This window comes from Meles meles, chromosome 6 (genome assembly GCF_922984935.1).
Source record: "Meles meles chromosome 6, mMelMel3.1 paternal haplotype, whole genome shotgun sequence".
NCBI lineage: Eukaryota > Metazoa > Chordata > Mammalia > Carnivora > Mustelidae > Meles > Meles meles.
Genome location: NC_060071.1, coordinates 21,037,016 through 21,058,641, shown reverse-complemented (window position 1 = coordinate 21,058,641; position 21,626 = coordinate 21,037,016). Strand labels below are relative to the sequence as shown.

At 57.9% G+C, this 21,626-nt stretch overlaps 2 protein-coding genes across 8 annotated transcripts in view; one reads left to right on the top strand and one right to left on the bottom strand.

Moving 5' to 3' along the window:
- The window catches only part of APBA2 (amyloid beta precursor protein binding family A member 2), a 245,337-nt gene extending 229,510 nt beyond the window's left edge, over positions 1-15,827 (top strand). For all 4 annotated transcript variants that reach the window (XM_046009954.1, XM_046009956.1, XM_046009952.1 and 1 more), the window contains 5 exons: positions 2,052-2,231; positions 3,042-3,254; positions 4,511-4,630; positions 11,988-12,128; positions 14,555-15,827. In XM_046009954.1, coding sequence (XP_045865910.1) covers positions 2,052-2,231; positions 3,042-3,254; positions 4,511-4,630; positions 11,988-12,128; positions 14,555-14,626 — 726 coding nt within the window. In that variant the 3' untranslated portion in view covers positions 14,627-15,827. The remainder of the gene's footprint in view (positions 1-2,051; positions 2,232-3,041; positions 3,255-4,510; positions 4,631-11,987; positions 12,129-14,554) is intronic.
- A 3,127-nt stretch (positions 15,828-18,954) lies between these two features.
- Positions 18,955-21,626, bottom strand: part of FAM189A1 (family with sequence similarity 189 member A1) — a 501,535-nt gene continuing 498,863 nt past the window's right edge. For all 4 annotated transcript variants that reach the window (XM_046009853.1, XM_046009854.1, XM_046009855.1 and 1 more), the window contains 2 exons: positions 21,205-21,279; positions 18,955-20,078 (listed from right to left, as the gene is read on the bottom strand). In XM_046009853.1, the coding sequence (XP_045865809.1) occupies positions 19,756-20,078; positions 21,205-21,279 (398 nt within the window). In that variant the 3' untranslated portion in view covers positions 18,955-19,755. The remainder of the gene's footprint in view (positions 20,079-21,204; positions 21,280-21,626) is intronic.

Below are 21,626 nucleotides of genomic sequence, written 5' to 3'. Positions count from 1 at the left end.
CTGGGTGGGCCGTGAAGGAGTGAGGGCAGGACCCTCCTGGTAGGGTGTGTGTGGGAATACTCAGCAGCTGCCCAGAGCATAGAACCCGGATGGTGGCTCCATCCAGCAGGCTGCTCTGGGGATGAGTATGGGGTCTGAGGGTCTGCTGACAGCAGATGGAACACCTGGAGAAAATGGAAAGTGGCAGTAAGGATACCAGGGGCTCGTTCTGAGACTGTTTCCCTCTATGAGATGGAGCTCAGGCACTCCAGGACTGAGGCCAGGGTATATGACCCACACAGGCAAAAGAGCTAAGGCAAAGGAGCGCTGGGGTATGGCAGCTCCCATTCCCCCCACCTCACCTGCAGGAGGCTGCCTCTGAGTGCCAAGCTGCCAATGCCAAGCCTTCTCTGAGCCCCTTGTACTCCCCTGTGCCTGAGCGGGGCTCCTGGCTTCACAGCATTGAACACCCACGACCCTGGCTGTGGGCTGGAGGGACAGGGGAGCCCTTTGTCTGCAGGGTTCCCATTGTGTTCCCCAGGCCGGCTGGGAGGGACACTAGGACATGGGGCAGATGGGGAAATGGGAGACTGCCCCCAGCTGTTGGTGGGGAAGTGCTTAGAGTTCCTGGATCGCACCCTGGCATGAATGGCCTCACTGTCCCCAGGAACTTCTATGGGTTGGGGTGGGATGCCCAGGCAGAGCCCGAGGGCATCAGACAGCACCACCAGGCGAACCATACAGGGTAGAAGGGAGTGATGCTCTCAGAGCCCCTCCCTGTCAGAGGACTACGGTCAGGTGAGGAAAGACACGGAGGCCTGAGAGCAGCCAGCAGCAAACCTTGGGACCCCAATGGGGCAGGGCAGGTCCTAGGCTCTCATTCACCTCCCCCCACCTTCTTCTGGCCTTTTCCCAAGGTCTGACTCCCAGCTTCTTCCAGAGCCCTGGCTGTTGCTCTGCTGCTCTCCAGTGCACCATCTCTGGGCTCCCCCAACCTTCAGTCCGCATGTGCCCAGGCTGAGGTATCCCCTGGTGGCCTCCAGGGAAGGCAGCTCTGGCCAGTCTGTCCTAAGCAGCGCAGCCAAAATGCTGGTCTTGGGAGCGAGCAGGGCATATTCCTGCCAAGTGAACATCGCCTGTCCTTCCTGTAAACTATTCGGGTCCAGTGTGGGAGAGCAGTTCAATCTAGACTCCTTACCTATTTCAGGAAAGCTTTCCACACTCCAGCTCTGCTTTTGTTATCCGGCCCAGCCCACTTTGGTATAGAGACATACTCATTTGTAGCACTTAAAGCATGCAATGTATAGAGGGAGGAAGAGATTTAAGCATTTAGGTTAAAACCAGAGGCAAAGCCTGGCCATGACTTTTCAATGTCTGGGACTCTGCAGTGTCAGAGATTCAATGACGTCCCCACAAGTGGTTCGTTGTAGTGGAAACACATGGCTTTGCTCTGTAGGGTCTGTACTGGTGTCTCCAGGTCTTGTACTTCTCATCAGCGTCAGCCTGAAACAGCCACACCGGCCCCCACCCCCAAGAACAGCTGGACATACACCCTGCCTCCCCAGTTGACATTGGGTTCTGTTGTTAAAGAGACATAAATGTTGGGGAGACAATTCAGTCTCTGTGACCCTCCTCCAAGAACACACCTCAAGTCTATTTTTGGAATAAGATGGGAAGAAAGAAAATATAGTACATTTTCCAGTTAAAACAACAAAAATAATATATTTAGCAAGCAATCCATAATTTTTCCGGACTTTATTTGAAACTGTGTTTTGTCCTGGGTGGTCTGGGACTTAAACGGCTCAGGTGGGAGCAGAGAGGATTGGGCGCTGCTGAGTTCAAGGCAGCAGAGAGGCTCCCCCTAAGGTGGCTGACCGCGGGGTGTTGGTGGGTGGACAGCCATCACCAGACGACGGCCTGCAGTTTCTGTCTTGTTGCTTTAAGCCCAGGCAAGGGCCTATCCCAGGCTTACACATGCCCCTGCACGCAGCCCTGCCACAGCCCCTCCTCTCGTGGCTGTGTGGCGCCTATGGCCCTGTGCTGGTCCCTAGTGGGCTTCTCCCCGCCCACAGGCCCAGCTGATCGCACAGTCCATTGGCCAGGCCTTCAGCGTGGCCTACCAGGAATTCCTGCGGGCCAACGGCATCAACCCCGAAGACCTGAGCCAGAAAGAGTACAGCGACATCATCAACACCCAAGAGATGTACAACGACGACCTGATCCACTTCTCCAACTCTGAGAACTGCAAGGAGGTGAGACACACACACCCTGGGCGGGCCACAGGATGCCACACTGCTGTGGCCCCTGCCGCCACCCACACTGGGCCCCTGCAGACCAGAGGCCCCCCCCACCCCCTGCCACGATGCCGCCAAGCTGCTCACTCAGAAGGCCCCTATGTGAATCCCCGTCCTCACGGCCGAATGAAGCGCTCCCAGGAATGTACATTTGTGCCTGCCTTTGGAGCTGAGCACTTGTGTGTGAAATGAGGTGTTGTTGTAACAAAGGAGCTGATTACAGTCAGTCTTAATGACCTTGAAAATGTGCCTTTTAATGCCGCTATTATCATCTGCTGGAGCTCAGCACCCAGGAGTGTTTCTGAAAAGCATATAAGAAGCATCTTCAAAACGGGGAACTTCGGGGTGCTGCCCAGGAGAAAGAATAATCAGACTGCTGGTTGAATGAATGAGTGAATGAATGAATGAATGAATGACTATTCCAGACTTATTGCTGAATGAATGACAGGCAGCTTGCTGAGAGTGATCCTTGGAGTGGAATGAAGGTGGGACTTTTCTAGATCAGAGCAAGAGCTGGGGGCAGATTTGCGCCCTGGAGTCTATCATTCTTCTCGCCTCCATGGGTTGGTGGGAGGTGAGAAGAGCAGGAGGCAGGACCCTGGAGCCCCACTGGGGCCTGGAGGGGTTTGTGCTGGGCATGGGCAGGAGGGCGTCTGTGCTCCCGGTTCAAGCTTGGGAGCCACAGCCAGGCGAGACCGGAGTGGGGTGGTAGGCGCACGGGTCCCCGGCCCCCATCACGGGCATCTCTCACCGCCCATGTCCTTACAGCTGCAGCTGGAGAAGCACAAGGGCGAGATCCTGGGTGTGGTGGTTGTGGAGTCAGGCTGGGGCTCCATCCTGCCCACGGTGATCCTGGCGAACATGATGAACGGCGGCCCGGCAGCCCGCTCAGGGAAGTTGAGCATCGGGGACCAGATCATGTCCATCAACGGCACCAGCCTGGTGGGGCTGCCCCTTGCCACCTGCCAAGGCATCATCAAGGTGTGCACACGGGGCCCCTGCCTTGTTTTATTCTCACTGCCTTGTCCTTTCCTGCTTGACACATGAGGAAACAGGTCTGGAGAGACCCCGGCTGCCCCTGAGGGTGAGAAGGAGACATTTGGTTTCACTGATGCCTGGACATGGACCTGGACAAGGGCTGAGGACCCCCAGATACAGAGTGACCCAACATGTGTGGGCCTTTCACAGACTAGCACCAAGAATCCCATTTCCTGGGTACATGGGGAGTTGGTCACCCTTCAGGGGTCTGAGAGCAGGGCTAACCGCTCTGACCATCTAGCCCATGAGCTTGTAGCTTTGGGAGATGCTGAGCTCCCGGTCCCTGCTAGGGGGTCATCACGCCTGGTTGCTCTGGCTCGAGAAGAGCCTTAGGGCAGGAAGCTCGGAAAGGTGGCCTGAAGGCCTGGCGCACCTGTGCCTTTGCCCTGTCCAGAGTCTCCAGACAGTGGGCTCTGCCTGCTTGGGGGCAGCCCTGGGGTGTCTGTCGTCATTCTGCCCCCAGCCCCCTGTGGCTTGTTCCCTCCTCACCCGCTGCAGTCTTGGTGCTGGAGGACAGGCCTGTGTCCTCATCAGCCTGACAGCTGAAGGGCGTTCAGGGTGCGCCTGCTGGGCGACCACCTGAGAAGACAGATGGTAGGCACCGCAGAGCCCTCAGCCCGCGGGACCAGAGACTTTGTCTGTGGGGACTTAGCCTCACAGCCATGGCCTGGGGCGCCTGCTGATGGTCACAGACTCTCTGGGGCCTAGGCCCCCCCTTGGCTTCAGCTGGCCTGGTCTCGCTGTGGACACTAGGTCCTCTTGCTTACAGATTTTCACTGAGCCCCTCACCACCCGTCCCCACCCCTGCCATTCGCACGTTTTGTTTGGAGGAAGGCTTCCCCCTGGTCCTTCTAAACAGAAGGTGCTCCTCCTGCATCCATTGTTGGCCGGGGGCCCTTCCTGTGACCCGGGTGCTGTCCTGCTGGTCATGCACGGTGTTGCGCAGGGCCTGGCCTCTGTCTCCACGAGCAGCTTGGTTTCACCTGGGTCAGACGGTATATCAGAGTGCAGTGGGCCATGGCCTGCACTGCCGCCCGGGGTAGCCAGCCGCCCCTCAGGAGGGTTGCATAGAGGGACCTGGAGACCTCGTTCCCCTGCACCCCCCGCCCTGCCTGCTGACTCAGCCTCAGTCTGGGCCGGCAAACACGTGCTTGTAGGTGGCATCCAAGGCTCCCTGTGACTCCCGCCCCGTCCCACAGGGTCTGAAGAACCAGACGCAGGTGAAGCTCAACATTGTCAGCTGTCCGCCGGTCACCACGGTCCTCATCAAGCGGCCTGACCTCAAGTACCAGCTGGGCTTCAGCGTGCAGAATGGGATTGTGAGTCTGCCCTCTCTGCCTTGGCCACCTCCACTGCATGTGTGGGCCTAGATGTAGGGAGCTGGTGGCGAGGGGAGGCAGCTCTCCACCCCCCTGCCCCTGCAGCCACTTCTGATGGTGCAGGCCCCAGCGGGTGGGCATGGCTGGGCAGGAGCTTTCAGCCCTTCCCAGGGCAGGTCTGGCCTGGCCAGGGAGGGAGGGCTGGTGTGTGTCGGAGGAATGGGTGGGTCCCTCTAGCTCTGCTTGAAGCACCCTTGTCCCCGTGATGGCTGTTCCCTGCTGTTTCCAACCACTGCAGTCTGGACACATCTGGCCAATGGCAACATCCTACTCTCTATGTTCAGCAAACAGATATTTACTCATTCACTCATTCATTCACCCATTCAGAGCCATTTGCGAGGTGCCTGCACTTGTGTAGGCACTGAGGAAGTGGAGGGCTTCCAGGAGGAGGTGATTCTGGGCTCAAGTGAGTGTTAGTCTGCCCAAACATCTGTGCCTATTCCTCAGGCCAAAGCTTGTAGTTCAGGGTTCCTACCTTTTCTTTAACCTGTCTTTGGCTGAAGTGAATCTGCTTCCTTGGTCCTTTCTCGTGCAAAGGTCCCAGTGGGCAAAGACGTGGCCACAGATGGAGGACAGAAGAGGTGAGGCCGGTCACTTCCAGATTGCTTAAGCCAGCTTTGAGTATTAAAGACCTGAGGAAGAGATCGTGCAGTTGGTGGGAGTCGTGTCAGGGGAGGGGAGATATGTATGCGTGCCCACGAGCATGGAGGAAACACAATGGGAGAACATTCTAGAAAGAGAACTGTCAAGGAGTCAAAATATCCCCTGTTGCTATCCAGTGCAGAAGTGTGGAGAGGTTCATGTGCTGGGGAGTCACAGGGCCATTTCTGTCCCTTCTGTGTTAGTGTGCCCTTGCTGGGGTAAAAAATAGTCTCTAAATCTCAGCATACTGAGTTGGTTCCTCGTTCAGGTCACAGTCTATTTGGGGGGTGGGGGTCAGGTCACAGTCTGCTGTTGGAGGTGGGGGTCAAGTCACAGTCTGCATGCCCTCACCTGGGATTTGGAAGCCCGCACTAGCTGCTCTGTGTCTGGCCAGCAGCTGCAGGAAGATGGGGGCATAGGTGTGGTCCTTGCCATTTCTAGCCACACCTCGCTGGCCCGACAGGACTCAGTCCCACACCGCCCAGAACAGGGCAGGCTGGGAAGGTGCCACGTGCTGCTTGTGACAAAGAGGGAAAGGGTATGGGGGCATCCAAGCAGCGCTGGCTAGACCTTCCTCGTTGTGTGACCCTGAGCATGTCGGTTAACCTCTCTGGGCTCTTCTCAAAATGCGGCTGTGAGGGTTAGTGGAGAAAATCCATAAAGTACACGGAGACATGTAAAGAAGGCCCATTGGGCCCGGATTCTGCAGAGGAGAACACCCCTTTGGCACTTGCACCCAGGCCTGGGGTTAGGTTGTCTGCAGCCCTCTGGGGACCTCTGTCCAGGTCAGGGCCTCTGTCCCAGGAGCTGGCCGGGTGGGGGTGTGGCCTGGCCCTGCCCTGCCCAGCCAGTCTGCTTACAGTGGGTGCCCTGGGCTTAAGCAGCTGCTGGGAGCACAGTGTGGATGAGCTTGGGCCCCGTGCTCGGGGAGGCGCCAGGAGGGGCCTTCTGACCTGCCGCCAACATGCTAAATGCTCACACAGGGCCTGCCTGGGAGCTATGCTGCTGCTTCCGGGGAGCCTCTCTCCCATGTGGAGGAGGCTCCCATGTGGTGGCGGAGAGAGCTGCCTCTTCTCGGGGACTGTGAGCCCAGGACAAGCCTGATGCCACCCCCTCCCCAAACCCCTGCCTCTCTTCAGCTTGTCTCATTACACCTGCCTGAGGAGGAGTGTGGGTCCTCTTGAGGAAGTGACCGCCACACAGAGAGGATTGGTAACTGGCCCGGGGCCCCACAGCCAGGGAGGCCATCTGGGACTGTGGGGGAGAAGGCGGGGGCAGGGGGAGAGGAGAGGCAAGGAAGGAGTGCGGCTAAGTGAAAGCAAGCGGGAGAGGAAGGGCACGCTGTCCCTGGGGAAGCAGCGGTGAGGGACAGGTACAGGGGTCTGAAGGGAAGCGTGAGGCTTCCTTCCCAGACACAGTGGAAGGGAAGTGGCTGGGAAGAAGGCAGGATGGCTGACAGGAAGGCTTTCCTGAGGAGGGTGAAGGGGGGTGGTCCCTGCAGGTGGGGACGGGCACGCCAGTCCATGTCAGTGACTGCCAAGCGAGGGCCGTGAGGCCCGCAGAGGCGCTTCTCGGAGAGCTTGGGAGAGGTGGGGAGAAGGGCAGCAGCAGATCTAGGCTTTGGGGGGTCTCAGAGCTGGGGGGGATGACACCCAGTTCTGCAGGCAGCATCGCCTGGGTTGTGCCTTCCTGGTCACAGACGTGCAGACAGGAGTCCCGAGGCAGAGTGCTGGTCACTTCTTGGTGCATCCACTACGGGTCCAGAGTGCGTGTGAAGCTTGGGGTCTGGGGGCGACACCATGGGTGAGAAGCAGTGGGGGGCTGGTGGCAGAGAGCTGGGGGTTGGGCTGGTCCTTGAGGACTTGCTCCCAAGTATGTGGCAGCTGGTCCTGCGGGCCCCAGGGAGGGCTGTAGGTAAAGCAAACAAATCCGCAGGGTCTCTCCTGCCACGAGGCAGCTCACCGGTGACCGAAAAAATGGGCAGCGGGTGGCTGCTCAGATCAGTCCCCCATCTCCACTGGGCCCTGCAGCGGTGGTTTCAGGTCAGGGATGCCCAGGCTCTTCCTACACCTGTTCCGTGGCATGCCCGTGCCGTAGACAGGTGTGGGGTATGGGGGCTGGCTGTCCAGGGTCAGCTGCAGCTCCCTGTGTGCTCAGAGGCCCTTGTACCAGGCAGCTGCTGCCACAGCCACCGCTCAGGCCATGTCCCCTCATCTGTGGTGGGTGACGAGGGCCACAGGCTCGGTTGCTCAGCGGGGGCCTCATGGGAGTGGGAGGAGTGTGTTTGGGAGAACGTTCAGGAAGCCCAAGAGTGCCGGCTCTTCCCAAGGGCTTGCTCTGGGGACAGAAGAGCTGGCTTTGCCCTTCACAGCATGGTCAGGGTGAACCTCGACTTCCCGCCCACCCAGCCTCCCCGCAGGGGCCTGGCCTGGTCACTGTCCCCTCCCCTGTGGTCCCCTGCTGCCTTGCAGTAGTGGAGTTGTCCCCTGGCTGGCACGTCTCTCACGACCAGCAGTCTCCCTGTCCCCATTGTCCGTGAGGCTCTCAGAGGTCCCCTTCGACCCTCACCAAGCCCCACACTTGGAGTCCTGGCTCCCGGGAAGCCCTCCTCCTCCACCCCGCCTGACCACAGCAAGGCTGGATGGTGGCAGGACGCCTGACTGGGAGATGGCATTAGTCAGCTCCTTCGCCGGCCCCCTGTGGTTTTCTGCCTGATGACTACAGAAGCTTTTCCCATGGCAGGTGGCCGATGCCAGCGTGTGGGTAAGTGGTTAGAGGAAGGATGTCCCAGCACTGGGGCGTCTCAGGAAGTCTGGGTGCTGTCACGTGAGAGGTGAGAGGGAGGGGCTCTCTGCACAGCTGTCGGCATGTACGCGTGTGTTTGCATACAGGTGTGCATTTACACACATGTGCATGTGCACACACTTTGTAATGTGCGTGCGCACACATGTGTGTTTGGGAGAGGTGCTAGCCTGGGCACTGACCGCCTTCTGGAACTTGGCACAGCCTTTTCTCCAGAACGAGAGGCCCTGTGTGGCTAAGAAGCTGTATTGGGTTTTAAAGAATCAGCCTCCCTCACTTTAGCCCACAGCTCTCTCCTAGGACATCTGTTTCTTCTGTTTGTTTATCTTAACCATTTCCAAGCATCCAGTACGTTGTACAACCTTCTGGAGAAATCTTCATTGTGGGAAAGGGGAACTCTGTGCCCATCAAACACCGGCTTCCCGTTCCTTTCTCCCAAGCCCAGCTTCTGGCAGCCAGCGTTGTACCTTCTGTCTCTGAACTTGACCGCACTAGGTGCCTCGTAGACATAAGTGGAATCAGACAGTACTTGGCCTTTGGGGACCGGCCTTCTTTAACTCCCACCATAATGCCTTCAGGGCCCATCCACCTTGTAGCCTGTGTCAGACTTTCGCTCCTTTTCAGGGCTGAGTAATATTCCCATAGATGACTAGCCCACATTTCGCTCATCCATTCATTTGTCAGTGGACACTGGGTTGCCTCCACCCCCCGATGGGAGTGAATCGTGCTGCGGTAACTTGGGTGTGCGGGACTTCTGTTTTTCCAGTCTGTCTAGTTTCACTGTTTCAAATACTCCTAGGCCTCCTGGTCCATCTGTCTGGGGCGTCTGGCCAAGCATCAGTTCTAGCAACCAGGAAATGAAGCTCTTCCCACAAGCCTCAGGCATCCCTGGGCCGCTGGTGTCAGCAAGGCTGGTCCTGTTAGGGAATGGCATTTTCTGTAACCATTTCACAGAGGATGAAGGAACAGGGAGGTCAAGGAACTTGCCCCGAGGCTCCCAGCTGGGAAGTGGCAGAGCAGGGATCGGGCCTGAGGCTAGTGGTTGCGAAGAGTGTGCTCACAGTCCCCGCTTGTACAAGGTGCCAGGGGGCCTTGGGTGAGTGTGTGCAGAGTCTTGGCAGCCCTTGTGAGCAGCTCAGAGGCTGACACATTTGTACCAAAGGCTAGGGCGTTAGTGACCCCCGTAAGTGTCCACCGGGCCCTGATTACTTCTTCAGGGCTGGGCCTACTTGTCTTCCTCTCACTAGGATTGCAGGGACCACTGTGCCTCTTGGCGAGTACGTGCCACGCAGCCAAGTTCCCCCGAATCCTCCGGAAAAGTTTGCTGACATCTGAGTTAGTCTCGCACAAGTGCTTTTTCCATTTTCAGCTCCATTACACCCAATGTACAATGCATTAGTTTGCAGACAGGCCCCGGATGACCCAGTTCGCGCTATTTCTAAACGGATCCTTCCTCTCTCTTTCCACACCACCATTCAGGACATCAGGAAGTCTCCCGCTGGGAGACACCAGCCTTCTTCCCTGCAGAAGTGTGCCCCATGAGGTTGGAACACACCTCGGTTTCCATGGACATGCCTCATTCAGGAAGGCCAGGACCCGTGTGTGTGTGTGTGTGTGTGTGTGTGTGGTGTGTGTGTGTGTGCGCGTGCACATGGCCTTCTCCTCAGCATGTCCTGCCCCCCTTCTGTCCTCTCCCCCTACCTGCCCCCCAGATTCCAGCTGGCCATTCCTTCTAAAGGTGCAAAGCCATTGTCTCCTGCTTCTTTTCACTTTCTTTCTCTGAATCTCCGTGACTAGGGAGGAGGCTGCTGGCAGGGACAGAACCAAGATTGCAGCTTCCACGGACTGTCCCTGCTTCTTTGCTGGGGAGCACGCTGGGCCCTGCCTGACACTTGGTCAGGCTGGGAAGTGAGCTCGGTCACCGTGAAACACCTTCCTTGGGACCTTCGAAGAGCCAGGTTCAGTGGGCACAGAATGCCCTCAGATCATCTTGGGGCGGGGAGACAAGGAATGGAATTCTCCTTAATTCTCGTATGGAGAACTGGGCAGTCAGGCCACCCTGCGTCCCTCTCTCTGCCGGCCCCCTGGTCAACCCCGTCTGACCTGAATGCTCGGGTTCCAGGACTGTGGCCTGCTCTGCTGCAGGAGTCCACTTGGCTGGGCCTGTGACCTCAGACTGCACATATGTCCTGTACTGGAAAGACAGAAATCCCGAGGGCTGGGAGGGACGCAGATGGTTGGTTGAGAAAGGCCTGTGGCATCGGTGATGAGGCAAAATCCCCAAAACAAAGGACAGGTGGGAATCCTGCATATGGTGCCAGGGTCAACCTGTGGTCAGTGGCCTTGTGAGTCTGTCTCACTTTCAAACGTCGCCATGCCAGGTCCTGAGGTGGGGGAGAGGAGGAGGGAGAGCTGTACTGTCTACGGGGGAGCCTCGTCCCCCAGCAGCCTCAGAAATCAGAGGCCCCAGCTAAATGAGCAGGCCAGGCCAGGGGTTGGATGCGAGGCGGCTGTGACACAGGCCGGAGTCCCAGGGGTGCAGGCAAGAGGGCGCTCCCTCATGAGGCCCAGAAGAGAGTCCTGGATAATGACAAGCCTCGCTATGGAATGAGAAGAACCGTGAGACCGAGAGAGGGCTTGGCTGTCCTGCCTGCTTCTAACACCCCCTGTGGTTGTGCCTTTGACACAGGCTGACCTTTGACGTCTTAGGGCGCTGACCTGAATCACCCTTCCTGATTCTGGGCTGGGATCCCCTGCCTTCTCAAGTATGAGGATGTCTTTAAAAAAGTGACCAAATCCTCAAGGACACAGGGGTTGTAATCATAGTGTTTTCAAATTAAGGAAACCGTAAGGACAAGGCTGAATTCACCATGAATTTGGTGGGGCCTCTAGATGACATGGGGTGGCCCCCAGGCACCCAGGGGACAGGGTCCAGACAGCCTAGGCTGCTCCAGCCTGGCTCCGGGCTGGGCCTTCCTCATTCTCCAGCATGGCTGGTGGGGTGTGGCCCTCTAGGGCTGCTGCACTAATGCTGGGAAAGGGACACCCAGGGTCTGGGAAGTGCTGGCCGAGGGGCCCCAGGTCAGAAAGAGACCTCCGGCGGTGGGTGGGCCCTCCGGAAACCTCAGCCCCAGGGTCCCTGCTGTTGGATTTCTGCCCCTGCCTTGGGTTGTTGGAAGCAGCATGGGGTTCAGGGACCTGGTGTCTCCTCCGCTCCCTCCTGCCACAGCATCTCCAGGACTTCAGCATCGGGGTGCAGCTGGCCCCCTTCTCCCCTGAGCCAGCAACTCTCACCCTGCGGGGTCTGCTGCATCTCCCCGTTGTCTGGGCGGGCATCCACCTTTCTGATGGCCTGATATTTAGTGAGTTCCACACATGGGTGGATCTCACAAGCTCAGAGCCTTCCTCATCCTTTCCCCAAACTCTTTCCGTTTGTTGGCTCATGAATTCATCACCTCCTTGTGAGATGGACACAGTGACTCCTTAGCTTGTAAGAGGAGCAGAAGGGGGCCGGTGGGGAATCTTCCAGAATGTGCTTCTGCTGTACACACCACCAGCCCTCCACACTCCCCTGACATAGGAACTGAGGCCCTGGGATGGCTGGAGGGGCAGGGGGCAGATCCCCCGAGGGCCCGCAAGGTTCTCCCACAGGCTGTGCTGTTGACTTGTGTGTTTTAACCTAGTCCCAATCATATATGTCCCTGTGGTAAGTCAGCAGTAGCATGCAGAAGCATTTGTCCTGTGGGCCTCTCCCTCTGCGTGCTCAATGTCCCCGCTTCAGGTTTGGGGATGGTGGTGAGCTCCTGGCGGGCGTGGCAAGGACTTGTGTGCTGACTTGAATGTGTCTACTTAGATCTGCAGCCTCATGCGAGGGGGCATTGCAGAGCGAGGAGGCGTCCGAGTCGGCCACCGCATCATCGAGATCAACGGGCAGAGTGTGGTGGCCACGGCCCATGAGAAGATCGTCCAGGCTCTCTCTAACTCGGTGGGAGAGGTAAGGCCATGCCCTGTCACCTTGCTGGAGTCAGAGCCAGAGCTGGGGCTGCCTGAGCCCTACATTTCCATGACCAACATCTATGCCCCCGAGAGGGTTTCCACGAGATGCTCCGGCAAGCCACTGACCCCTTCCTAGGAAAACCTTCCTTCCCAAGAGAGCTTGTCCTTGCTGGGAACTTGGAGCATGCCTGTGCTGGTCCTGTATGCCCACCTGGACCTCTGCCAGTCACTCCCTCTGCAGGAGACCCTGGGCATCTGCTGAGCCGGGGACTGTGTCTCTCACCCAGGATGTGCCTGTGACAAGGCTGAGCAGATGGCAGGTGCCATTCAGCTCTTCGTTCCTGCTCTGTGCTGTGGATGGGAGGGCGAAGGTGGTTGACACCAACTCTGGAATGGGGTCTTGCATGCTCCATGTGGGAGCCCTGCCCTCTGAGGGACTTACCCTCCAGTGCCCAAGGCTCTGGTCTAGGGTTTGCCCCTCTGCCCACTTCCTGCCATCTTCCTGCCCATGGAACAGGCCCGCCGTGGCTGCTGCACCCTTTCCTGCATCGCTGGCTTTAAACTTCCTCCGTTTCCAGTTCTTTCTGGCATCCAGCTTGAGGTGGACGAGGGTCAGAGCGGAAGGGCCCAGGTTTCCTCAAGAACTCATAAGTGAACAGGGTAATTGGGGATGAGAAGATGCTGAGTCTGTGCAATCAGTGTCTAGAAGGAGGACTCCCCCAGAGGCTAGTGTGTCGGGGTGTTAGTGGCAATGGGGGCATGTGAAGGGGAGAGTCAGGACGAATGCGGTGAGGGTCTCCCAGGGAGAAGCGTGGGAGGCCAAGACCATGGCAGAGGTAGGTGGGGAGAGGGACCAATTGCAAAGGGCCTGGGTGTTGGGTGGGAGTTCACATTTGAGTCTCAGGGCTGTTGGGGGGGGGGCCCAGGTGGCGGTGGGGAAGAGGTTGAGGCCTCCATCTTGGTGGCCATGGGGGGAGGGGGGAAGAGATGTAGAACTTGGTCCCTGGGTGAGTAGGTGGGTACTGTTTCCGAGGGGGCTTTTGGCCACATTTCCTGGGTTCCTACTCTGTATTTTGTAAAACTACCAGGCTGGGAGAGGAGGCCTATTTTCCCGGGGATCAGTGGTGGCAGATGGCTGGCTTTCAAGGTTGGGGCAGAGGGCAGGTAGGCGCCATTAGCCTCCTTTTACAAATGGCTTCAAAGAAAGGAAACCCAATTTTCCTAAGTGGATGCTTGAAATGGCCACCCCACTGGGGCGATCAGTCTCACACGCCTACGAAGAAACCAGTTGGGCAGAGGAGAAATGTTTCCAAGTCTTCAGACTTGGACCCAAGATGAATTGGTACCCAAAAAGTCAGAGAGGCAGCCGAGGGTATGGCTGGGCGATGGAAGTGTCTGCCTGCCATCTCCCAGCATCCCGGAGCACGTGTGCAAAACCAGTCCCTGATAACAAGACGTGGGGTTTTGGGTGGGTTTTAGATTGAGGAACGACACAGAATGTTCCAATGGAAGAAGCCGTACCGGGTGGTGATGGGGGCATTAAAATCTAAATTGAGTGCATGGATCCTGGTGGTGGGGGCCAGCCGGGAGCACAGGACGTTGTGAAAACCTCCTGCACAGCTGGCCTCTCTCTTGGTTGGCCAGATGGGGGCCTGAGACCCGCTTGAGGGTGAGGCTCGCAGCACCCAGGCCATCCAGATGACCCAGAGCTGCACAAAGCCTGAGCCCGGCATAGACCTGGGAACAGGGCACTAAGAGGGGGGCAGAGCAGCAGAAGCAGAGCCCAGCTCCTGGGCTTCCACTGGTTTAACTCTTCCTTCTAGAACTGTCACGGTGGGGGGGTGAGGTGATGGAGGTCCCACAAGCTGAATCTCCCTGGGGAGTTATCTTGAGCCCTGCCTGGTTACTCAGCTCCTTGGTGCCAGAGAGTGATGGCTCCGATGCCTCATTTGCTAACTGACCCTGGAAGGATACGGCGAGAGCAAGGCCCCTGGCCCTCAGTGAGCAAGTTCTCCGACCCCAGAACACTCATGTTCCCTGGCTTCCCTGGAAGCACTTCAGAAGCCTGGGCACTCCCGGCTGAGTGGGCAAACCATAGTCACAGTTAAAAGTCTGATTTTTTGCCCTCCTGCTGTCAGCTTCAGCTGAGGGAAAAACTAGCCCTTGAACGTGTGTCAGACCCTCTGGAGACCCAGCTGGGGAGGTCAGCTCGGAGCCTGCCATGTCAGGAAACACTTTCTGAATCTCCATGGAGGTGCTCATTCCTCCTTCACTGGACAAGCTGGTACTTAGCACAGAAAACCCTCAGGGGTGGGGTCCCGAAGCGAGCTGGTTGCCACAGTGTTTGGTTTCTGTCGATGGCATCAAGGGGCCGGGGGAGGCCAGTGTGGGCCAGCCGGTTCAGCCCCTGTCTCTCGTTGACAGATCCACATGAAGACCATGCCGGCCGCCATGTTCAGGCTCCTCACGGGCCAGGAGACCCCGCTGTACATCTAGGCCCACCCAGCCTGCACCGCCCAGCCCGCCTGGGTTCAGAGGAGCCAGAAAGGCTGGACCCGGGACCTGACCCCTGACCCCCACAGCCCACCCAAGGACACTGGCTCCTCTGAAGGGCCTGCCCTCACCACCCACTTTTTTTTTTTTTTTGGACAAAAAGGGGTATGTCTTCATCAAAGGAGAGTCACAGGAAGCAAATGCTGTACAAGAGTCACGTGTTTTGCCCATTCTGACCCGTTTTCTCGTTGCGACCAGCCGACAAGGGTGTTTCTTTGTAGCTGTGTGTGGTGTGGAGTATGTCTTCCCTCCCTGAAGCCGTGGAGAGCGGATGTGAAGGGAGCCCCGCGAGGACAGCAAGCTCTGGGGGGCAGCGGCCGTCCCCTCCTGCCCCCCTTTTCTGGGGGGCTCCGGGGTGCTTCGGGGGAGGGCGCCCTGCTGCAGCCCGGCTCCCAGGGTGTGACTTGTAAGTGAGGTCCGGGAACATGTGATTGTATTGAACCAGAGGGGAGACGTTCCTGAGTTCAATAAAAGATAATGGCTACACATCGAAACTCCATATTTATTTAGACAATGTCACGGTGTTGACCTTTACTTTGAGAAGCCGATCTTCGGACCTGAGGGTTTTCGGATGACCCGCCACCGCAGCCGCTGCTCCTGTCCTCACCGGAGGCTCCGCGTGGACTTGAGAGGGCACCCCTCCTGCTGGCCACCTGTCCTCTCCCCCAAGCCCCCCTCACGGGGCGGGGCCCGCTGGCTCTTCCACCCAGGGACAAGGGACACCGTGGAGGCCCTCAGTTTCCGATCTCTGTCTACACACACGCATCCACACGCCAGCTCCCCAACCCCCCAAAGCCAAAACCCTCTCTGGACGACTCCGCCACTCCCGGGGCGGCCGGCAGCCGGCGCGGATCCCTGGGCGTGCCAGGCGTCACCGCGAGCAGTATTAGCATTAGCGTGTGTAGATAAAGTGAAACGTAGTCTAGTTCAGTTCATTAGAGGTCATTGTTAACTGACGTCCTTTTGTCTGGAAGTCTCTTTTTTTGGCCCCGGCCTCGGAGAATACACTGTGACTTAAGAAGCCTTACCATGCAGTAACTAAAGCTTTAGGATTACTGTATTCAAGGAGTGACCTGTGTGTTGCATGCAGCCGACCCTAGGAAGACTCGCTAATATCACTAATAAAGCTCAAGTCATGACCAGAGCGGTTTGTGTGGCTGGTTTGTTAATGCAGAAGGAGATGCCGGACTTCCTCTCACCTAGGTCGCTCACACACTGCCTCTGGGATGGTGCCGTTTGCTGATGGCATTCCCTCCGGGTCTGGGATTGGGGGGGCTCTTTCTGGGGAGGTGTGGGGCTGGGTGCTCCAGGCACCTTGTGTTCAGCCTCCCCCTCCACCCCAGTCCCCCATCACCAGGGAGGAGACAGGCTGCTAACTGCATAAGGGAGAGAAGGAGCCTTACCATTCTCCTGGTTTAAAACCCTATGATTCCTGGAGAGGTGAGTCCTATGTGTGTGAATCTATGAAACAAAGTGGGACTGTCCATCCTAGTGGCGTCTGCTTACCTGGAGGGTCCTTTGTGGCCTGTCACCTGCCGGAGGGAGGCAGGGGTGAACATGGGCTTTGATCAGAAGGCTGGGGATGGGGTTCTCCCCCCGCCTCCCACATTGGTCTGGGGAGCTTGGCCTGGTAGGACCCACCCGGGGTCCTCCCACAAGTCATCTGCACTCTGCGCTGTGAGCTACTGACCAGGCCCTTCGCAGCGAGCTCGAGATCGCCCTCGCCCTTGGGTGATGAGAGGGAATGTCATGTGAATAATAGCTGGGGGGAAAGCCCTCCCCCCACCCCACTCCCCACCCTGCTCAGGAGAGCCAAGGGGTATGCCCCTGCCTTGCCCAAGACAAGGCAGGGGAACAGGCTCCGGAGACGAAAGCCGTGGCTAACAAATGGCGCACCGGTGGGGATGGAGGTGGGAGTCCCACCAAATGATTCACATAAAAAATCCAAATGAAAGAGCCCTTGGAGCCGGTGGCCTGCATCCTTCTGGGAAGTCTCCCGACGGATGTCACATGCGTGGAGGCGCAGCTGTGGGCCAGCACAGGCGGGCACCTGCCCTCAACCTCTCAGCCCCCAGGACCTAACCTTTTCTGGAAGGATGCTGGGAGACACGCTTGGGCGGCCACTGGAGCCTCACGCTCCCCATCGCCTGCTCGAGCTCCTGGTCTTCAGAGGCACACGGGCTCTCTGCCTCTCTGTCCCAGTTAGACTCAGAGACACAGAGGCCAGAAATAGTATTTATTAAAACACGGATCATTATGAAAACACCTTGAGGTACATTAAATAAATACAACCTTCCAGTTGTACAAACAGGTCTCCTGTGGCTTGAAAACAATTTCCTATAAATTCTGCCTAATAGCAGCATCTGTGAATCAATAGAGCTAAGGGGCGGGGGTGGGAAACATGTCCATTTGAAAGAAGCTTTCTGTTACATGGTTTGTTACAAGCATTCAGTTGGCATTGTTGTCACCAGCTGAAGGAGACCTTAGGTCCTTGTGAAGGATGAGTCCCCCGCCTGTTTGCCATGAGATGGGGTCCAGAGCTCACCCACCTCAGCATTCTTTTGCCACTCCCCCACACCCCCAGGCAAATGGCAGTGTCTGGACAGGCTCTGGCTCCCACGCCAGCTAACCCCATTTGGGTTGTGGGAAAAGGCAGGGAGAGTGCCAGGACCCAGACTTCTGCAGGTGGGGGACCCGCGTCTTAGCCTAGCCTGCTGAGGCTTTATCAGGAGGAGAGGTGGGAGGCAGTGCACTGGCAAGGGGAACCCGCTTTCCTTCGTTCATGCGCCCATATGGTCTGGACTTGGGGTGTTTGCTGCTGTGTTCCACTGAGCAGAGCAGGGTCCCAGGTACTAGAGCTGGCTTGTTCCTAGAGGCTCTAACTGGTGCTTCTCTCTTCCTGGGACTTTTCAGGGAAGCCAGGATCCTGGGCCCTGCTGGAGCCCACATGGGCCCCCTGGGGCCCCGAGCAGATGGGCAGAAGGTTCTAGCTCAGTGGTACAAAACTGGGTATGATCTCTTCAACTGTGAGATAGAGTTGTTCTGAGGGCAAATATGCAACTGAGTGTGGAAGGGTGCAAGAAGGGCAGGGCCCTTGAGAACATCCGGGACTCTGGTCTTTGGCCAGAGCACCCTAGGATACCCAAGTGGAGGCTCAGGCTGCCGGAGGTGCCCACGAGGGCCGAAGAAACACTGTCCCACTACAGGGAGGAGAAACAAAGGACACAGACTGCCAGGGTGGGCTCCCAGTGGCCACTCACCCTGGCCGCACATACAATGAAAGGACTGATGGTCAAACCCCACCCCAGAGACACTGAAAATGCTCGGATTCAGAAGCCACGAATGCTGTGCTGATGGGTGCAGGGGAGGCTGTTTGGGAAAACCATCAACTAATTGAACCTGCGAAGGGATCCGCTTTGCGGGGGCTACAAAAGCCCTCAGCTGAGAAAAACGAGAGGAGAGATTCCCCATTTTGTAGTCTGAATAAAGTGCTTGAAATTCACCTCTGGGGTTCGCCGATGGAAAAGTTGTGGTTGGCATCAGAAGGTCCGAGGAGGATCCTTCCAGCTCTCTCACGTCACCCAGACGCGAGGGAGGCAACGACCAAGAACATTACAGAAGCAACGTGTCGAAAGTGGACCGTCACTGCAGGCTCCCTGGACTGCAGGCGTCTGAACCACAGAGCCTCCCTACCAGCCCCTGCCCAGCCTCCAACCACACAGACGCGTCCCCAACACTACAGGTGGGGTGCAGAGCAGAAGGAAGGGCAGCACACAGCCCCTAGATGGCCGGACGCCAACCAATAGTGGGCGACCATCAAGTCTTCTCCTTGAGCTCCCCATGCCAGGTCCTTGGGCTCTCAGTTGAGAACTGTGGTTTGTGGGCTGCCTTGTTCACGGCAAGGCCATGGCATGGGTGCTGGTGGCCGCTGTTGTGGAGGCACAGGGACAGGCGTTCCCACGGCTGCAGAAAGTTCTCGAGGACGGTGCTGCTCCAGGGCCGTGGTGGGAAGTGGCTGCTGTTGCCAGAACACGGAGTGGGAGGGTGGAGGGGGAACCAAGAAAGGCAAAATGCCCAAGCTGCCACTGCAGAGGGTCTGGGCCTGCCCCCTTCCACGTACCCAACGCAGTGGGTGTTGTCTGGAAAGAAATGATTTATAGCCTGCGTCTTTCAGCACAGATGCCTAGCTGCCCAGCTGGAGGGGAACGCTCTGGGTTGGCAGCGACCCGCTTTCTGAGGAGGTACACAGGTCCCAGGGTCCAGGCCTCTTCCCGCAGATCTCCACTCGTCCAGGCCATCTTGGGGAGAGCAGACACAGGGAGAACCTCCAAAGGGGCTCACCAGCTGTGTCTGCAGAGGAGGAGACAGTAGACGGCCCTGGAGACAGTGGGGAGGGTGTCCCAGGGCGGGAGGGTGGAGAGGGGAGGTCGGGGAGACTGGTGACCAGGCGGGGTGTGGTGTCCAGCAAAGCTCCCTGCCACACCAGCTTGCATCCCCGAGATGGCCAGGCCACGCGGAGGTCCCCTATTGTGATTCGCACGCACGACAGCCCTGCCTCCTGTGGGCGGAGAGCTGGACCCCGGCTGTCATCCGTGTCAGAATTACCCATTTTCTTTCAGTCAGCATGTGACAAAGGGTAGATTACTGATACACACCGTAGAAGAAAATGGTGTCATTTTACTTGATATCCTCCTCTACTGCTCAACATGCAGCTGACTCGGAGGTGGGCAGAGTCTTGCTTTGTGACGGCCCTGACTCTGAAGACACTTAGAGTCTCTGGTGTCCCCGTCACTGGATTCTCAGAATGCTGCTTAGGTGCTCCATGCCTGACAAAACCAAAGAGTTCACGGTGGCCACAAGAGTCACTTTTCTGTATTAGTGGAACAGGTAGGAAGGGTCCTCCCCAGTGACAATGACGGACCGGATCCTCCTGAAGAGAAGGACAGCAGTTCCCTGCCTGGCCACCCCGAGATTCTCCTGGGCCAAAGGCCCCTCTCCACAGAGCACAGTGACCTCCAGCAAGGATGGTGCATCCAGGCCCGCCCGTGGCCCTGTCAGGACCCGTGGGCTGGTCACACCTGGTCCAGAACGCCGGCACTGACCACGGCCTCCTCCACATGGGCCTCCTCAGCGGGGACCACCGGGCCCAGGGTGCCGACCACCTGCTGCACCTCGGGAGGGAGGGCGCAGTTCGAGTGTTCCAAAAACTTAGCCACCAAAACCCTGGCGTCTGCGTGGGCCTTGCTGTCCACTAAAGAATGTGGCCGCTCTTTGAAGACCGTCTGTAAGGCCTCTGGCTTTCCCCGTGGGTCGGTTTTCCAGGAGTCCCGTGGCCCAGGGGGCGAGAGCGGGTACTGCCCCGCAGAGGCAGCCATGACAGAGTGAGCTCGGGAAACTAGAAATCAAGGGAAAAGATAACATCTGAAAACAACCAAAACAAAAGGCAGCTGTTAAACGAGTTCTTGACAAAGCAAATGTGAGCCTGCTTGGGACATGCTTTCGGCTGGAATTTCCACGTCCCTGGGCTGGTGCGCTGGGCACATCCCCATTTCCTGTGTCTCTTCATCCTCACTGTGGCCCCTCTCATCCCTGAGTTGAGCTGGGGTTAACCCAGAGGGGCCACAGCTCCCCGGAGCTGAAGGGCTGGAGATGGGAGGGGGGCAAGCTGCGAAGCGGGAGGGGAGAGAGGGGCCGGTGCAGGTAGGGGTCCCCCTGGCCTTTGTCTCTCTGCTAGAATTCCTGCGCTCACAGGGGGCTGGCCCTTCTCAGGCTCCTTCAGCTCAATGACCTTTGCCCTGTGGGTCTGATGGCATCTAGAGAGGGTCTGCCTGAAGACCAGAGCTGGGGGTGACAGAGGGGCAATGAGAGCACCACACTGCCACCAAGTCAAGGGGTGACAGCAACCACCTCTCACTGGCACCAGAGCTCAGAGCACGCAGCCCCTGCTCCCAGTACCCACCCAGCCAAGGCCAGGGCAAGAGCACTAGCTCCCAACAGGGCCCACGGCTGCTCTGGATGACCTAAGGATCAAGCCATGGTCTGACGGTGCCTGCAGAGAAAGCCAGCCCCAGGCGGTCTCCTGGGACCGTCGCCCCAAGGACCAGGTTCGGGCCTGACCTGCCCACAGCATGTTTCAAGTCACACAGAAGAAACACATTCTGAGTGGGCTGCCATATTTTTGGTGGTAGAGGGGCAAGCCTGGCCACAAGGCATGAGGGACTGTGAAGACCTCACACATGAGGCCCATCTCCCCTCCAAAGAGCATCGCACAAATGTGGTGAAGCCCGCAGCCATGGGCCTGGTACAGCAGCTGTAGCTTCTAACACATTCTCCGGAGACAGCAGGGGAGGCAAGGCCGTTCGTTCTTTCAAAGCCCTCAGCGCCCAAGAGCCCGTGCTCCCAGCCCACACTGTGAGGCCGGGTCTCGGACAAAGGCAGCCAAGCACTGCCAGTCCCTCCCCGCGCCCTCTCCCCCCATCTCACAGCAGGTGTCAAAGTGCTTCAGAAAAGCAGTGTCTCACCGGTCCCTGGAGCAGCCCTGGACAGTCCTGCTTCCAGGTCCTGGCTGCAGGACGGGGTGTGTGAAGAGGCAGTGCCTTGATCAGAGAAAGAATTCAGTTAACAGGTGGCAGGGGAAAAGGAGAGCTCCTGAGGACATGTGCATTGCTCTCGTGTGGCCGAGAACTATCTTTTTGATCAGGACTCACCGATGCACGTGCTTTTCACCTGCGGGACAGTAACTGCCTTGTTGGCTGAGGAGAGGCTGCGCCAAGGGGCTGGTGTGGGGACACGGAGAAGGCCCCGTGACAACTTGTAATCAAACCACCACTTCTCCTCATCCCCACCCCCCAAATGTCACGGTTTGCAGAGCCCAGATTTCCCTGCAGCAGGGATAGGCCAGAGGAAGTCATCAGGGGCCACAAGTGCATGGGATCGTGCCCCA